Source organism: Emydura macquarii, unplaced genomic scaffold (genome assembly GCF_026122565.2).
Source record: "Emydura macquarii macquarii isolate MOO-44397 ecotype Brisbane River unplaced genomic scaffold, CSIRO-AGI_Emac_v2 contig_2676, whole genome shotgun sequence".
Lineage (NCBI taxonomy): Eukaryota > Metazoa > Chordata > Testudines > Chelidae > Emydura > Emydura macquarii.
The window spans coordinates 39,861,951-39,878,367 of NW_027132813.1; the positions used below are offsets into that span (position 1 = coordinate 39,861,951).

General features: G+C 38.7%; 1 protein-coding gene across 1 annotated transcript in view; it reads left to right on the forward strand.

Annotated features, from left to right (window-relative positions):
- The window catches only part of MEIS1 (Meis homeobox 1), a 121,704-nt gene that overhangs the window by 61,540 nt on the left and 43,747 nt on the right, over window positions 1-16,417 (forward strand). The window contains exon 8 of the mRNA XM_067565265.1: window positions 3,561-3,706. Coding sequence (XP_067421366.1) covers window positions 3,561-3,706 — 146 coding nt within the window. The remainder of the gene's footprint in view (window positions 1-3,560; window positions 3,707-16,417) is intronic.

Sequence of the window (16,417 nt, forward strand, 5' to 3'; positions counted from 1 at the left end):
GGCAAATGGCCATGCTGAAAGGTTTGACAGTTTGACATATAGTGCATGGTTTTGATAGCTTGGAAACTTGAAATGTGGAGCCAAGACTCTCCTTATGCTTGTTATAGGCTCGGTGTTTTTTAAATAGTGTCTAGTTGCTGTGCAGAGTTCCTTTGCTCCTAGCAATTTGACAGGCAATGAGTCTGCTTCAGTGATCTTAAATCCTTTTAGACTAATTTGTGAGAGAGCAGAAAAACAGCTAGCACCTTTGGATTCAGTGCTCAAAAATAGAGAATCAGGTATTGCCAATTAAAGTGCCAGTTCAAACAGTCATATCAAGACAGATTACTTTAAATTCCTCTGATAATGTCATGCAGTGCCCAAAGAGAAAGCAACTGGGAGTTTATGTGCAGACAAAGGATTTGAGTGGACCAAACTCATCAGTGACTGAGGCAGAGGTAGTGTGAACCAGATTTCTGCATTAGAATGTTGCATATGTGCAACACGAATGCAAGCCGTGTGCATACTCTTCCCCTGAATAGCCAAAGGCCATTTTTCAGAGCTTCTGGCCCCTCAGACACTGGCCTACTAGTTAATTGCCACACGGGCTTCGTGACACATGGGCAGATAATATGACATTTTCAGTTTCTGTCACTAGCAAACGCCACAATGTTGCTTGCACTAGTTGCTAAGAAGCTGTCAGAAACCATTAGCAGTTGGCTAAAGTTGCCCTATGGCATTTCCTCATGGCATCAGCAAAACGAGCATAAATCATCCAGTGGAGCCTACTGCTATACTAATGAGGCTGTAAGCTTGTTTATGGACTAGCATCATTTTTATGATTATTTCCACCTTTTCAGTTTGCCTTCATTTGGTGGCGGGAGAAGTCAACTTCAGGAATGAAGTCACTGCTGACATTTTACGAATGTGGTTCATAGCTGCTACCATGTGGTTGGTTAGTGGTTCTTCAAGTTTGGTTAGTGATGTTAAGGGGGGAAAAAAAAAAAGGAAAAAAGGAAAGAAATTCTCTAGAGACCTTAGAGAGGTGACTGTATCAAATTGCAGAGTGAATGGAAATGCTAAAAAACACAATTGACCATTTAGACTTTCCTCTGAGGTTTAGTCTTTACAGGATCAATTTTCAATTTATAAAAGTGGAAGAGGTTAAGCAATTTATTAAAATATATGAAAGTACTTGCTTTTAGAATAGTTTGCTGCTTTATTATCCACTTTCCCCCTTTCGCCTTTCCTAACTTGTGTGTTGGACAGGACTAGGGTTTATTGTTTTAGGCTTTTCTGAACATGCACCAGTATTTATACTGGATTGAAAGCATTTGCTTCCAATGAAAATCTTGTCTTAGATTACAACCCAGCAGTGTAATTTCCCTCCCAGATGGGAGTAAAGTAGCTGTATTTGCCTAAAAACAGTAGGAAGAACAAACTGTGCATTAAGCCAAGGCTGTTTTTGGCTTGAGCTAATGATGTAACAGAAACCTTTTATTTGGGATAGGTCACTGCCAGGGATTGAAGGAGGTAATCTGGCTCTCGCTTGAAAGGTTTCTCCATTGTATCTACATAAGTCTTCACTTAAAAAATTCTGTTCCTAATGCTTCTGCTTTCATACAGCAGAAATAAACAGGAAAGGTTCTGGGGAGTGTTATACATGGAATGCAGAAAGCTTTTCCTCTCCTAATGGAGTATATAATTCAGGTGCCCCGAAGGCATGCTTTCAGGAATTCTTTTGCCTGAGGTAATGGGAAGCTAAGGCTGCTTTAAGGCCTTGATTATCTATTGATGCACAAAGCTGGAAAAAAGTCATCTCCGTTGGATTATAGTACATATTTCCATAAATTATCAATGAATTCTCTTCTAGTCAGGCACTAGGCATTGACTACTAAATTAATCTGAAGGGGTTTTGAAATGGATAGAAAGTATATTTTAAAAATAGGGATAAAACAATCATAGGGAGGTGGTGAAAGACAGTGTCATTAGGTTAGAAGCTTTTCATTTTTAATCAATGAACATGTAATTTTTTCTCTTGCTCTTGTCTCACAGATAGAAAGTGGATTAGCCCATGGAAATTTTAAATGCTCTTGAGTTGTTTCCTTTGCTTGTGTTTTTTTTATGAATTATTATTTTATATGGTGAATTGCTTCTCTATATAAAAGCCTTTTTTTCTTTCTTTTTTTTTAAACACACTGGGCTTTCAAAGAATCTATCAGCCAAAGATATCTGACCTCTTCATGAGGACCTTGTTTATAAATATGAATATTCAAGTCTAGTCCTGCATTAAATACACACAGCCAGCCATAAGGACAGTTACAAATTCACTACCATCAGTAGTAAAATATATGAAAATGTAACATACTAAAAATATAAAACTTCTAGTAGTTTTTTTTAGTTAAACTCTATATATTGTATCATAGTTTTGACAGGCCAAAACCCATCCTTTTTTATTTCTAACGGAACAGAGTTAAACTTTTGATTCAGCTCAATTCAGATGACTTTCTTGATCATTCTTGCCTGGGGATGTAGAGAACACGACTAATTGCATCACAACTCTGCACTTATTATAAAAATACTACCCTTGGAAGCCATGGTACACTATTCAATCCACATGCAGGGGATGAACAGAATAAATTACTCTTTGGATTTTTTTTTATAAACTGTTTTGTTTTGGGGTTTAAACAAAAATAGTGCACAGACTGACCAAGCATTGCAACCGTTATTTTTCTCTGAACAGTAGGCCACTATTGCACCACAGACAAAAGCCGCTGCTATCCAGTTTTATACTTCTGTAGATGAGCTTCTAATTTGATGAATTTAAGGCCCTCTTTACATTAAGGAAACTTTCACTGGATCAGTGTAATTATGTTGGTGCAAACACCTAATGTAGATGTGGTGCACCAGCACCCTGTAGGTTTTGCATACCGCATTGATGTAAGAGTAGTTACCTCAGCATGAATTTCTTTTGGCTGTGATTTTTAACAGCATTTTAGGAGATTAGGTGCTCAAGTCTCGTTGAAAGTCAGTGTGAGTTGGGCATCTAGCTCCTTTGAAAACTCTAGTCTTAATATAGATAGGGCCTCAATCTTACTGCTGTCCCTTTGAATTTGGGTAGAGGACCAAATGGTGCAAGAGAGTTGCCGGCAAGCTTAATTTAAGTGGAATGTGGCATCTGGACTGCTACATGTTAAGGACAGTAACGTCATCAGTAAACTGCAAGCTGCAATTTGAGTCAAACACCATTTGCCGATCTGTAAACAGAGAGAGATTTCTGTGAAGTAACATGTAATGAAGAGACTCCCCCTCCTCCACTTTGGCAAACAGGATGCTTAACTTACTTTTTTGTTGCTGTGCTTAATCAAATAAGAGAAACGGCTATCTCATTCTTATAGTTGTTCAGAATAAATCAGAATTTGGCTGAAAGAGTTTATTTTCTCCCCCTCCCCATGAATTATAGCACAAAAGATTTTATATCACATTTAAATATTCATATACTCAATTTATACCTGAAGTCAGGCTTCGTCTGAAGTATCTAAAGGTAGTATAAGTCAAAATTTGATTCACTATATTTACAGGTGACGGCTTGGACAACAGTGTAGCTTCCCCCAGCACAGGTGATGATGATGATCCAGATAAGGACAAAAAGCGACATAAAAAGCGTGGCATCTTTCCCAAAGTAGCCACAAATATCATGAGGGCATGGCTGTTCCAGCATCTAACAGTAAGTGAACTCTAGATCACATTTGTGAAATTAACATGGAAAATGTCATGGTTGTGGTAGTAGAAGACAAATATATTTAATAACATGTTACTGATAGGCAGTTCAGAGTACTTTTCCAGTTGTGTTTTTACATCATTTGCTAGATGCCCAGAGAGGGAGAGAGTATTTATAGTATATCTTTGTTTTTGTTGCTCTTAGCTCTTTGGTTTGAGTTCAGTTGTTAACAGGAGGTCATCTGAAAGTGTGATAGAGCTTACAGAAATAACATTAGACCAATCCTGCACTTGTTCACATGGTTGCAGCTCCCATTGATTTCAGTGGGAATTGCTGCTTTGTAGAGGAGAGCCGAATTCGGTCCATTGTTCTGTGTTCTGGAGAACCTCAGAGAATTAATTGGGGAGGGGGAAATGAAGCTCTTATTCAGATATGTGTCAGAGATCACAGAATTCCTGTCAGAAAGAGAGGTCTGAGTGCATCTGCTGTAATGGAAGGGCATAATTTTTAATTTGTTTGAGGCTTTCTCAGTCCCAGAGCGTAAGTTATCACGGTATTTAATATCATAAAGGGAAAAAATATGTACAGTTATTTGTTGCCACAGCAACTATATTTATTTCTGTGATTAGAAATTAAAAACTCCAGGCAGGTGCATTGGGTTAAGCTTTAGGCTGCTGCTTTCATTAATGATGTACAGTGTTTGTCAAACCTTCAATGGTTGCCTGGCGGTCCAACTTTTCTAGCGCTATCCTTTTTTTGGTCAAATTATGGCTTCCATATGATGAAGCATCATCGTGTTCATTCACTTGAGATCTAGACCCACAGCCTGAAATCCTCCAATGGACCCTTTGCATAATAGAGGAATGTGGCCCAAACAAGAGGTGTTTGAAATCTGTGTATGGTATTAAAATACATTCCCACTTCTGATCTCACACTGCATCAATGATACGCTCTCTTCCCTACCTGACATTGGGTTAGGGGTAAAATAAGAAGCCAACCAACTCACTCAACCACAAGGGATTTCTGCCAAAGAAACATTAGTAAATTTCCATGAATGTTTCCTCCTGACATCCCTACTTCCCTCACTGTGCCAAATAACTAGATACTGGATGTCTGACAAGACTGTATCAGGCAGGGAATTCTGCCCTCCCTATACCATCCTGGGCTGCTATAAATGGACCTTCATGCCTGATCACACTTGCCCAAGCCCAGATCAGTTCTTAGACACCTCCCAATTGATCTTCCCTACGGGCACAGGCTACACCAACTGGTTAATGGCACCATGTTTTCCCTGTCTCAAAAGCATCTCAAACCACTCCAGGGTGAAATCAGAGTACCACTGTTTCAGAAGGTTTTTGGTTTGTAATGTAAATGCTTTATCCCCCCTTACAAGGCTGTCGTCTCACCAGATACACAGTGAGACTCTGGCAGGCTGTCATGCCACTCAGTGACATACAAGGTTGCAGGCAACTGACACGAAAGTATTCTGCAAATTGCCAGTGGATACACTCAATCTTGGCCCTTAAGTCTAGTGGCGTTCTGATCCTCATACTAACCTGACATCTCTGTGCCAGCTGGCTGATGCAATGGCTGCCAATTCCTTTCCTACACTTCAAGGTTTGGGATAAGATACACTCTGGCAACTTTGCAGTTACAATGGAAAACAATAAGACACAACAAAGTGCAATAACCCAATTCAGACAGGCCCCTGCACTTCCAGCTTGAACTGTTTTATTTCTGACGTGCTCTAAGAAATATCATTTATTTATATTATCAATACTTATTTCCAGAAGCACTGACAATGTGCTAAGTGCTTTTCAAACTTGTGCCATGGTGTGAACGATGCATTGCAGGTATAAGACAATTGTATTGCCGCAAGGCGCTTACTGTAACAACCAGACTGCCCCCTGGCTGGTGGCAAGTACATCCTGGAGACCCAAAATGAGCAACGTCGAGAAAGTAACCTCCTTATTCTGTAATAATCTCCAGAACCAGTGTAATAAAGGTGATGCTCCTTCTCCAGCATTGCACTGAACTGACGTCTACTTAAAAATCCACCATTCCTGTGGAGAAGCAGCCAAGCCAGAGTTAGCTGTGTTGTAATTACACAAAGGCTTAATCTAGAACCTCTTTATCTGTACATTCATGTAGCATTGTGCTGGCCTGGGGCTTGCCTGATCAATCTTGTGAAACCTTCAGCTCCCAACCTCCAGCTCCTGCAGGTTGTTCATCATTATAGCCAAGTCAGATGAGCTCCAGGTGGGATCATGGATAGTTCTCCAATACAAAAAAACCTGTAAAGGAAAACCTGCCCAGAGAAGCAGACATTTTAGGCTTTGTGGGGCACATGTTATGGTTAACAGCAGACTAAGAATACAAAGTGCCATAACATGATCATACATGGTAAGGAGAAGATATCTTTCTACTCTGGAAGGCTACATACAGCTTTGGCCTATCCCTCTGTCAGTGAAAACACTAGAGAACATTTGCATTGAAATGGGTGACTGATCACATTTGTGCAGAAAGAAGTCAGTGAAGTATGTTGATATTCTGGAAAGAAACGACTCTAACTAGACTAGGGGCTGTAGAAAACTGCATGACACACTGCTTTTGACACGCTACATTAGAGACAACTCTCACTGCCCCCTGAACAACAGAAAAAAACTGAGAATGCAGTACAGTAGCAACTGCAGGCATTTGGGGCAAAAGATCTTTCCACCAGTTCAAACACCATCAGATTCCAAGGTCCAGTAAGAACACCAGCATTGTGGAAGGCTCATGCGCTCACTTCCTGGAAATGAGACAGACAATGCCATTGTTTCTCTGATTATATATCTAAGTGTAAGTTAGGTGTTCAGTGGTAGATACCTTAGGATGATGATGTCCACAAGTTGCATCATTCTGGGGGATTGCCTTTACTAGGGTTAATAATATACATGAATGACTCTTTATCGGACCCAAAGAGGACCTGATTACTACTGAATTTCCAGGCCCAAATCAGAACTGGGAAAAATCTGGAAATGTAACAGCCCAGTCCAGCTTAGAAGACTTCTGGGCATCTAATGACTGTTTGGTGCATCATCCTTTATAAATGTGCACACCAGAACCAATGCCTCCCCTGTGCATTGGACTCTACTTTCAGATTAGAGTACAATACTCATTCAATCCTCTCCTATGAAAATCTCTCAGGAAAAGATCTCAAACCTGCAGGTCTCTTTTTATTTCCTTGAAGAGACAGATGAAATAGTGGACAATTAACACAACCAACCACCAGGAAGAATCACCACACTGGCTCATGCTTTTTGACACAGTATGCAAAGTCCAGGTGCTCCAGAAGAGAAAGTAATTTACCGTTGGCTAATTTTACGTGCCTCAGCTGCATATTGCACTGATCTTTGTGCTGCTGTATGTTGTCAGCTTGAAGCCTGGACTGATAGACAACTGAATCAAGTACATTACTAAGGAATGTGTGAGAGGAAGGGAGGCCTTTTTGTCCTTTTTCAGTTAAGGGTACCTGTCTTACCAGCCAGGCCTGAAATATCAGGAGATGCTGACAGTCCCCAGACTTGTAGTTACTAACACAGAGCCATTGAACATGCTGCAAGTCAAGACTCACTCCAACTGAGAAAGGAACTAAACTTCTTGAAACCTATGTAAGAAACACACAGCCCCAAGGTATGGGTTTGTCAATAAATTGGCAATTAGAATTCATAAAGAAAAAAATATTACTTTTAGAAGGCAAGACTCCAAAGGTTTTGCCATCATAATATAGGTTCAGTGTTCAAAGGCCAGATGCACCACAAGCCACCCTGGTTAATACAGGATCACTTGAACCCACAGCTGGGCGAGGTATGCTCCTAGAGGAGAAGTCTTGTTAGGCCTGAAGAAATGCCAGGTGAGAAAAGGGCAGAATTATTGAAGATGATCCAGCTGCTTGACCCATTGCCAGGCCCGGCACTGTGTTTTGAACGGACTTTATGTGCAGCATCCAATGCAGGAGAAATGGGAGGGAGTAAATCCCCAGATCTCCTTCCTGCCTTCAATGTCTCAGCCCCATGAGTTCAACATTCTGGTGGTCCAGACAACAAATTCTGGTAACTCAGCGTGGTCAGTAAGGAGATGGATTCCTTCCCAAGAATCCTGTTGCAGAAGCTGGCAAAGGAGTGGATGGAAGACCCAGACCCACAATTCACAGAAAGGGGCAGAGTCAGCGCTGCCTCATTTGGACTTTTATCCATTGGGCTAACCTCACCCCAGTGGTGCAGAACTGTCGAGGGAGGCTCAGTGTATGAGACTGAGACCACGCCCCACACACTGACACTGGGAGGAAGGGGCAGAAGAAACCATGGATTCTAGATTTTTAAAATAGGATTGGAGTTTTCCTTTCTGGCAATGTTAGTGATGTGACTTAATTTTTTAGAATGCCTTTTTTCCACTAGTGTAAATTCTTTGGATAAAACAGAAGTGAAAAAAGTTAGGGAGGCAGTATTGTCCGTCCAGTGGATGCAGCCCTGAACTAGGAATCAAATCTTGGTTCTGTCCCCAGTTCTGGTACTGACTTGCAGCAAATCATTTCACTTCTCTATGCTTTAATTTCCACATCTGTAAAATGAGGGTGATGATACTTCCGCTTAGAGATTTACAGATGAAAAGGGCTATATAAGTGCTAAGCCCTATTGCATTGGTAGCAACATACATGTAAAAAACCAGCATTCTAATTGGCTAGTGGCAATTCCTAATTGGGTTGTTATCTCAAAGATAAAAACTTTCTCCCAATTATTAACATTAATACACATCCGTGGCAGGGAATCAAGTGATATACACAGTAATTGCTGTGTCTCATAGTAAGGATTAATGATTGGAATGATTTAAAAAAATGTAGAACTAATAAAATCTTCAAAAAGATTGATATAGATTGGTTTTAATTAATTCTATGCAGTTATTACATTAAAAAAATTAAGTCTTCTGTGTATAGACAGGAACCTCCTTTTCTAATATTTGCCCTTTAATGCTCATTTTACACTTAAAAGTAAATGCTCTCTCTGTTGAATTAATACCCAAATCAAGGCTTTAACTCCTTGAATTCCTTTTGTGCAATACTCCCAGAGCAGTGTCATTCTGCAAATCCCCATTAGTTTCAGTGATGCAGCAAGACAGACTTGATGTATGTCCAAAGGCCAGGCAAGTGCTGTTTTCTCTGGATGCAGACTGTGCATTCAGGGACACTCAGGGGGATAAATTATTCCAGATTGGCTATTATTATTATTTTTAGAATCGAGAAAAATTAGGACACCAGTAGTTAAAATGCTATTAAAAATAATGACCATACTGGCAGCTTAAAACGAAATATTTTTAGCCACTGCTACTCTGACGGTGCTACTTTTTATTAAAATTCAACACTGGAGTAGCTGACCAATTCTACTATTAGTTAGGCAAAACATAGCTGTGACCCTTGTAATTTCCATAAGTGAGCATGTTAAGTTGTCTCATGTAAATAGTGATGCATGTAAAATCTGCTATAAACTGTAAAACTAAACCCAAGAAGCTGCATATCACCCCAAAGGTGGTGCATTATGACAAAGTAGGTGAAACATACCCAAACAGCAAGTGTCCCTAAGACAGTAAAACTTTCAACCCGGAATTTGGGTGAGTTCATCTGATGGCATTACAGGGTTCTTGTCTCAAGCTTGATGTTCTGTCAAAACATCATGGTGTTATAGCTAAAAGTCAGCAAGTTACATTAAAACATAATTTTTTTGTGATGCGCAGTACAACATGATGAAATTTTGTGGGCCCCACATTTTATATTTAGACCAGTTAATGTGCAAGGACTATATCATGACATCAGTTTTGAATCAGAACTCCTCATTGAAATAAATGGCCTTAAGTGAGGATTGCAGAATGAGGAATTACCCTGGAAAAATGGGATTGGTGTCAATCGTAAAACAGAAATATCTGTATCATAACAAAGGCAGGTATAATTTCTACTTTAACCCTGGGCATGCTGTTAGCTGACTTCATCTGGTGATTCCATCAATCCCTCCTTTCTCAGCTTTAAAACTACAGGAAGTTAAAAAATAGGTTTCGTCCACCCTTTGAATGCTATTGTGAACACTCTATACCCTTTAAATCTAGGATAATTTAAAACACTGGAGTTCAAAACCTCATTTCATTTTGGGGATTATGCAGTGTAATTGGTTTGATTCTGTGATGAGTATTTGATGAGCTACACGTTCATCATGTAATCAGGCAAAAAAAAAAAACACCCATAAAATTATAATCCCAAAAGATGTTTAATAACAATTTAAACTATTGAAGACTTTGTTTAAACCCATTAGGGGATTATAAACTACATTTTTAAATGGTGCCAAGAGGTAAATTCAAGGACTTCAAACACCTTTTTAAAAACAAATTACCATGATCTAAAAAATGAATGATCCAAGGATTTGCTCAAGGTAAACCCCATCATTTAATCAGACTTCTTAACACTTTTAACTATATTTGCAAGAATTTTCTAAAGGTTTTGTTTTACTGAAATGGCAAAATAGGCACAAAATAAAATACTTATTGGGATTTGCTGTCTGTACAGGGAAAAATACATTTTCCTCATGGCTATGTCTAGATTTTGAATCTTAATTAATAACTCTGATACATTTGTAAAAAATGGAAAATGTACAAATAATCAAAATAAAATCTTTTTAGCAAGAATTTTATTTGACCAAAAGAATTTATTAGAAAGATACAGTTTTTTAGATTACTGTAGGATTAATTTTGTGATCAGAATTAGATCAGATAAGGAACATATATAATACCAGGACGTTTGTCTTTTTGAGGGTATTATTCTAACATTGGGTATTTTTAATCATAATATAATATTAAAAATACCCAATATATATCACATATATGTTTGGTTACTTTGCAGGCTAACAATCTTTTACATGCACAGTTAAAACAGGCTCTGTTTTGAGTTTTTTCTGATCGCTTTTCAGTCCCATATATTGCACAGTTTTGCAGAGATGCAAATGTGGTTAATGTGCCTCTCAGACTATGTGTAAGTCCATCTAGAATGTGTGGTCCATTTTTGGATGGAGCTAGTAGTCACAACCCAAGGGGGCACATACTGGCCCGGTGACAACATAAAAAGGGAAAGGACTGACTAAAATCAGAAATCTTCTTTGTATTCTCCTCCTCTTCAGAAGGATTGGTTGGACATATTTGAGGGGAGGGAAGTGCAATTTAAATTGCCCCTTCCTAACTGCAGTCTGCACAGCTGATGTTTGCACTGCAAAATACCAAAAATCTCATGGAGTTTAGTAGCGTAAAAGTCATATTTCAATATGGACTCAGAGTGGTTTTTTTCTCTCTCCAAATATATGTCTCCTCTTTCACATAATTTTATTGTGGACAGTGCGATAAAAAAAATCTATAAGCCTTCCTACCGACGGGTCTGCCAAATTAATGGATAAGGAAGGCATCTTTAACTAAAAGGATGGCACCATGAACCCTATGTTCCTTCACAGGTTGAGAGTTAGAATTTTGTATTAGTGGATGAAAATTATCCTGAAGATCTGTCCACATGCTCTCCAACAAAGAATATGAAACAGAGTAGAAGACTAAGAGAAAAAGAACCAGGATTCCGCGAGCTGCATGCAAATTAACTTATTGACATCACAACCACTACACAGTTTGTGCAGAGATAGTCTGGCAAAAGATGGAAAAAGCTTGACTACTTTTACCTTCCCCAAATCCATTGCTTTTGACCTGCTCTCCACCCAAAGGGTTATTCCATGTGATGACTGAAGTGGCTGAAAAGACCTAGGCTCTACCATATTTAGTGAAAGCTGCTCTTCTTGCAGTCTAGTTGCTGATGTCCTCCAACTTTCATTCTTTCATGTCAACTGTTATAAGTCTGTGGAACATGTCCTGTCAGGACAGAGCGCTCATACTCAGACAAAAGCTCTTGGGATTCAATCACAAATTCCCTGTTCTGAAGACCAGTACCTTCTATATTGTTGTTATACCTGATCTGAGGTAAATTGTCCCTGCAGAGGAAAACATGGTACTGACTTTTTTTTTTTTTTTGGCTAGTCCTGGATCATAAATGAAAAGTCCAGGAGTTCTTGTCAGTTGATGTGAATGGATTCCACAACTGATTGGTCCTCTCTCCAAATAGACACTCCTCCGCTATACTAATAGGCTGGTATCATTCTCGATAATCCCGTCTTTTTTCAGGCTCCTGTCATTTGGGCCACAAAGAAAATTTCTCTGACTTCTGATTAAAATGACATACTGTCCAAACTGCCTGACATAAAATATCTGTCTTTAGCCTTACATGACCTCTGAAAATATATTGGTTGAAGCCAAAATCTAACCAGTAGATTTTTTTTTTTTTTGAGAGAGAGAAATCTTTCTCCCTTGAGTCCTGTCTTATTTTGTTGCAGATTTTTCCCCATCTCTTGGCTTGTAGCCATTGTAATATGTGTGTGGAAACCACCATAAAGTCAAAGGATTTCAATTCCTCAGAAGCCAATGAAATACATTGTTTTATAGATTTTGGCTAAAATCCAAATCTTCTAAGAACTGGAGGATGACTGAAAACAAGAAATTCTATGAACATGCACCCGAATGTTAAAATTACACTTGCTTTAATTGTACTAGAACACCTTTTGTGTTCTGTTTTCAGAAATGACTATCCTATGAGCAGTATTTGCAGAAATACGACATTGGGGTGAACATTGGAGAATATTCATGGAAAGCACTCCTTTAAAAAAAAATCCATTGTGTTTATTCACATAGGAGACCTGATTCTTGGGTTAACCTCATTCAGTAAAGAAAAAGAAACATCATGTGACCTACTGTATGTCTCGAGTCAAAACTACTTGAAATTCAAGTACCAAACATTTTTGGGGAGAGAAAAAAATCATGCCAACAAATTATAGATCCAGAATTATTCACAGGAATATTTTGATGAATTTTGAATAACAGATACATTAAAGGAAATTGGAATATTATGGCAAACAATTTGCAAACAGGAAATGAGGCAAAATTCATTAGCTAAATATATTAGTTCGCCTCACCCTAGTTCATCTTCTAATACAGCTGCTACATCAGAGAATTCTTGATGTAGTCTTCATTGCTCTTCAGACACAAATGACATATCTATGTAAATTTTGAGCCTGAAGCTCCTGGGGTGATTACCAGTTTTTAAGGCGTTTCATGAAGCACCTGTGTAAACTAGTGAGCGGCTTAATCTGATCAAATGACATGCCAAAGTGCACGGCCCCAAAATGGTTAAATAAGGTAATCTGCAATGTAAAATAAAATCCCTTTTAAATAGGGTCAGATTCAGGTATGATATACAAAGATGTGTGAGTTAGACTCCTGTGACCTAGTTTAGACTCCTCTATGCTTACTTACATCAGCTACATCCAAGATAGTATATGTAACATACACTGAAGAGCTGAACGAAAGTGTAAGTTAAAGCAGTCCCCATCCTCTTTTACCTTGTATCTTTTTACAAGACCTGGTCCGAAAATATTTTGGTTTTTTTCCCCTCTGCAGAGAATGTTGACTTTTTTGTTGGAAAACAGAAACGTTTTCAGTTTTGACAAAAAGTTGTGTATTTCTGCAGAAAGCAAAAAAAAAAAAAATGTCCAAAATTTTGTTTATTATTCTTTGTGTTATAATCAAAAACCCATTTTCTGTCAAAAAACAGCTTCAGTGAAAAAATTTTGACCAGCCCTACTGTTTAACCTTCCAGCTCCTCACCATGTAAATTATACCAACTTAGAGTCCCTTACATAAAGTCAGAATATAAATAGAACTAATGAAGTCTAAGCTAGTGTACAGTGATCTAATTTACCCCACCTCACACATGACTTCCCAATTTGGAACCATAGTCTTTTTGTAAAGGATTCCCTTTGCTTTCTGTAGCGTGCTATCATTTCAAGTAGGTTCTGCAAGATTTATTGCTGGATCTTTTGTTCTATGAACAGGAAACTCTGCCCAGGGAACTATGCCTCAAACCATTCCTTTCTTTATTAGTAATAAACCACTTTTTGGTAAGAGATGGACAATATTAACATACAGAAATCATTCTGATTTTCAAAAACAAAATCCCTCTTAAAGTATATATAAATAAAACAAATTGTGAGGGACACAGGAAACACAGGAAAAATGGAGTTGTGGGGCCAAAAGCGATCATACCTCAAATTTTTTGGAAATAATAGGTTTCCTAAAAGTGGGGGAGGGAGATAGGGTCTCATGTCAAGGGACTCCTTTGGTCCACAACATTCTCTTAAGACAGCAACACCAAGTGGAACAATCCATGGCTGGGAGCAGTATGATTCACGTCAGCTGACATCTGCCAGACTTTTGGGGCCTCTGGCTGATGATTGCATTCACACTGGAATCTGAACAAACCCTAATTCTAGATGGCTTTGGATAATTAAAAGATCCACTGACAGAGTTTTAGCGCTTACATGCCATGAGCTCAGATGACTTTGCATCCTACCTGGACAGTTGCAGAAGAGAAGAAAAACCTAGATTTCACCATCAGCTTTTGCCACACCAAACCTTGCTCTCCCTTAAGTGGGTATAGGATTTTGGCCCTAAAGCCAAATTGCGTTTGGATAACAGACAACCTTCCTTAAGATTTTTTCTGTCATATAGCAGGTAAGCCTGGGAGCTACATCTCTAGTTTGTCTTATGGAGATACAGCAAACTGTGCAGCTACAATTGTTCAGCAAGCTGGAATCCAGCCATAGTTTCTTCAGCGCAGCAGGTTGTAAACTCTGGTAGGTTATTCGCCACAGCTTTGGGGTAGGATCATTTTAAAGCTGATAATAACTAGAATCTTAGTATTCTTATGAATAAAATGTAATTTTAGTAATGTTTTCATAAACAGTAGTAATGGTGGCATTTTAGTAAACAGTGGCATTAGTCACATCAAAATTGCACCACATTGGCTTTTAAATTACTCCACCTGTCTGGGTGAATAGAATTTTTCAGTGTAGAAGCACACAGACAGCTGCTGCTAATGTTTTCTTGTCCCTGTGCAGATAATGCTGGCAAATCTTCATGCATAAAGGACTGGTTTGTGATGTAAAATGGTACCTGACCTCCTGGCTCTAGTGCTACAAAAGCAATGGCTTTAATTACAAATGGCTGTTTTTAGTTTTGTACACGTTGATGTAAAAATCTCATCTCATAGTAATGCAACCTCTAGTTCACATCCACTGGCAATGTGACACTCTTGGCAATTATTTTCAAAATAACTTGTGTTCTTTATTTTCAAACTAGAATCCTGTCTTGTTAGCATTCAGATCATTAGTAAGGGCAGGCCCAAATGCCCTCCAATTCCATTGGCTTCTCAGCAGCTTGCAGAGTTGGGCCCTATACGAAGTATGGAATTGTGTGCATTATACAGTACTAAAGATTTATTTATTAGCACTATTGTCCTTTACATAAAATTGATATAATACGATGGTCCTTAGAATCTAGCAGCCAAATTCTGTCCTGAGTTACACCCTCTAAAAACCCCTTGCAGTGGATGGGGTTACATGGAGTGTAAATCAAGACATAATTTGGCCCTAACAGCGCTATAGTAGGCAGTTGTCTGTTACATAGGAGAGATGTTTTAAACTCTATTAAGGGTAGGACAGATCTACAGGGCAGGGATTTGTAGGATATTAACCACTCTAGGTTATTAACAAAACATATGTGATATTGGCCAATAAGACACATGCATCCATTTATGCAATTTTTTACATTGTTGATATTAGTTTAAATGATATGTTTGAATAGATTATAAGGCTCTGTGCTTCTGATTTTCAGAAGTGCAAATTGCTTGCTCTAGATTCACACACAAGGACTTGAAAGGGTTAAAGGGTATAACAGTGCCATTAAAAATACAGCTTGTCAATGAGCTATTTTGTGAGCATGGTATAAATATGAGATACACTTGTCTGGCCCATTTGCAAGCATTCTTTTTGACTTCTTTCACACAACTGGTGTTTTTGTGTTTAATTTAACAAGAAATGAGTAGTAAATGAAAGCTGCTGCCTGAAATCCCACTGTGAGCGTGTTTTGCACTTGGCTCCCCAGTGAAAAGGCAATTTGTGAAATTATGTGAGAGAGTAATTAGATGAAGCCAGGTCTTCTGATTGTTGCCATGCTTATGTAGCGAGGGTTTGCTGGGGGGGGGGGGGGGGGAGGGAAGCGGATTATTACCCTGGCAAGTTGGCTCAAAGCTTCTTCATTTATTTGTAAACAGAATATTTAGTGACCGCACAGGAAGTAGCTGTAATCACCAGCTCGTAAAGAAACCACAGCAGAGCTTTTGGATTTTTACAGAGTGCTCATGTAAAATTTAAGCTGGGAGGCAGAATCCCTGTTAATGTAATTAGGATCTAATTTACCACCCTTTGCACACAGATGTAATAATGTCTAGATTTTTATTCTATCTTTAAGCACATTACATATACCTCAGTGCAGCAGTTACTGAACGGAAACAGGTGTGAGCACTTTTCAGATTCATTTTTACACTGTAAACACACAGCGATTTAAGGGGTAATATTTACCCAAAAATGAGGGGAAAGAATGTCTGCAAATGAGGCAGTAATGGACAGTTGCCCTTTATGTACTGATGGATTTCTCAATGGTTAAGTAAATTAAAGCAAATGCTAGAAAAATCAATAGGCTTGCAGAGTCTTGGTT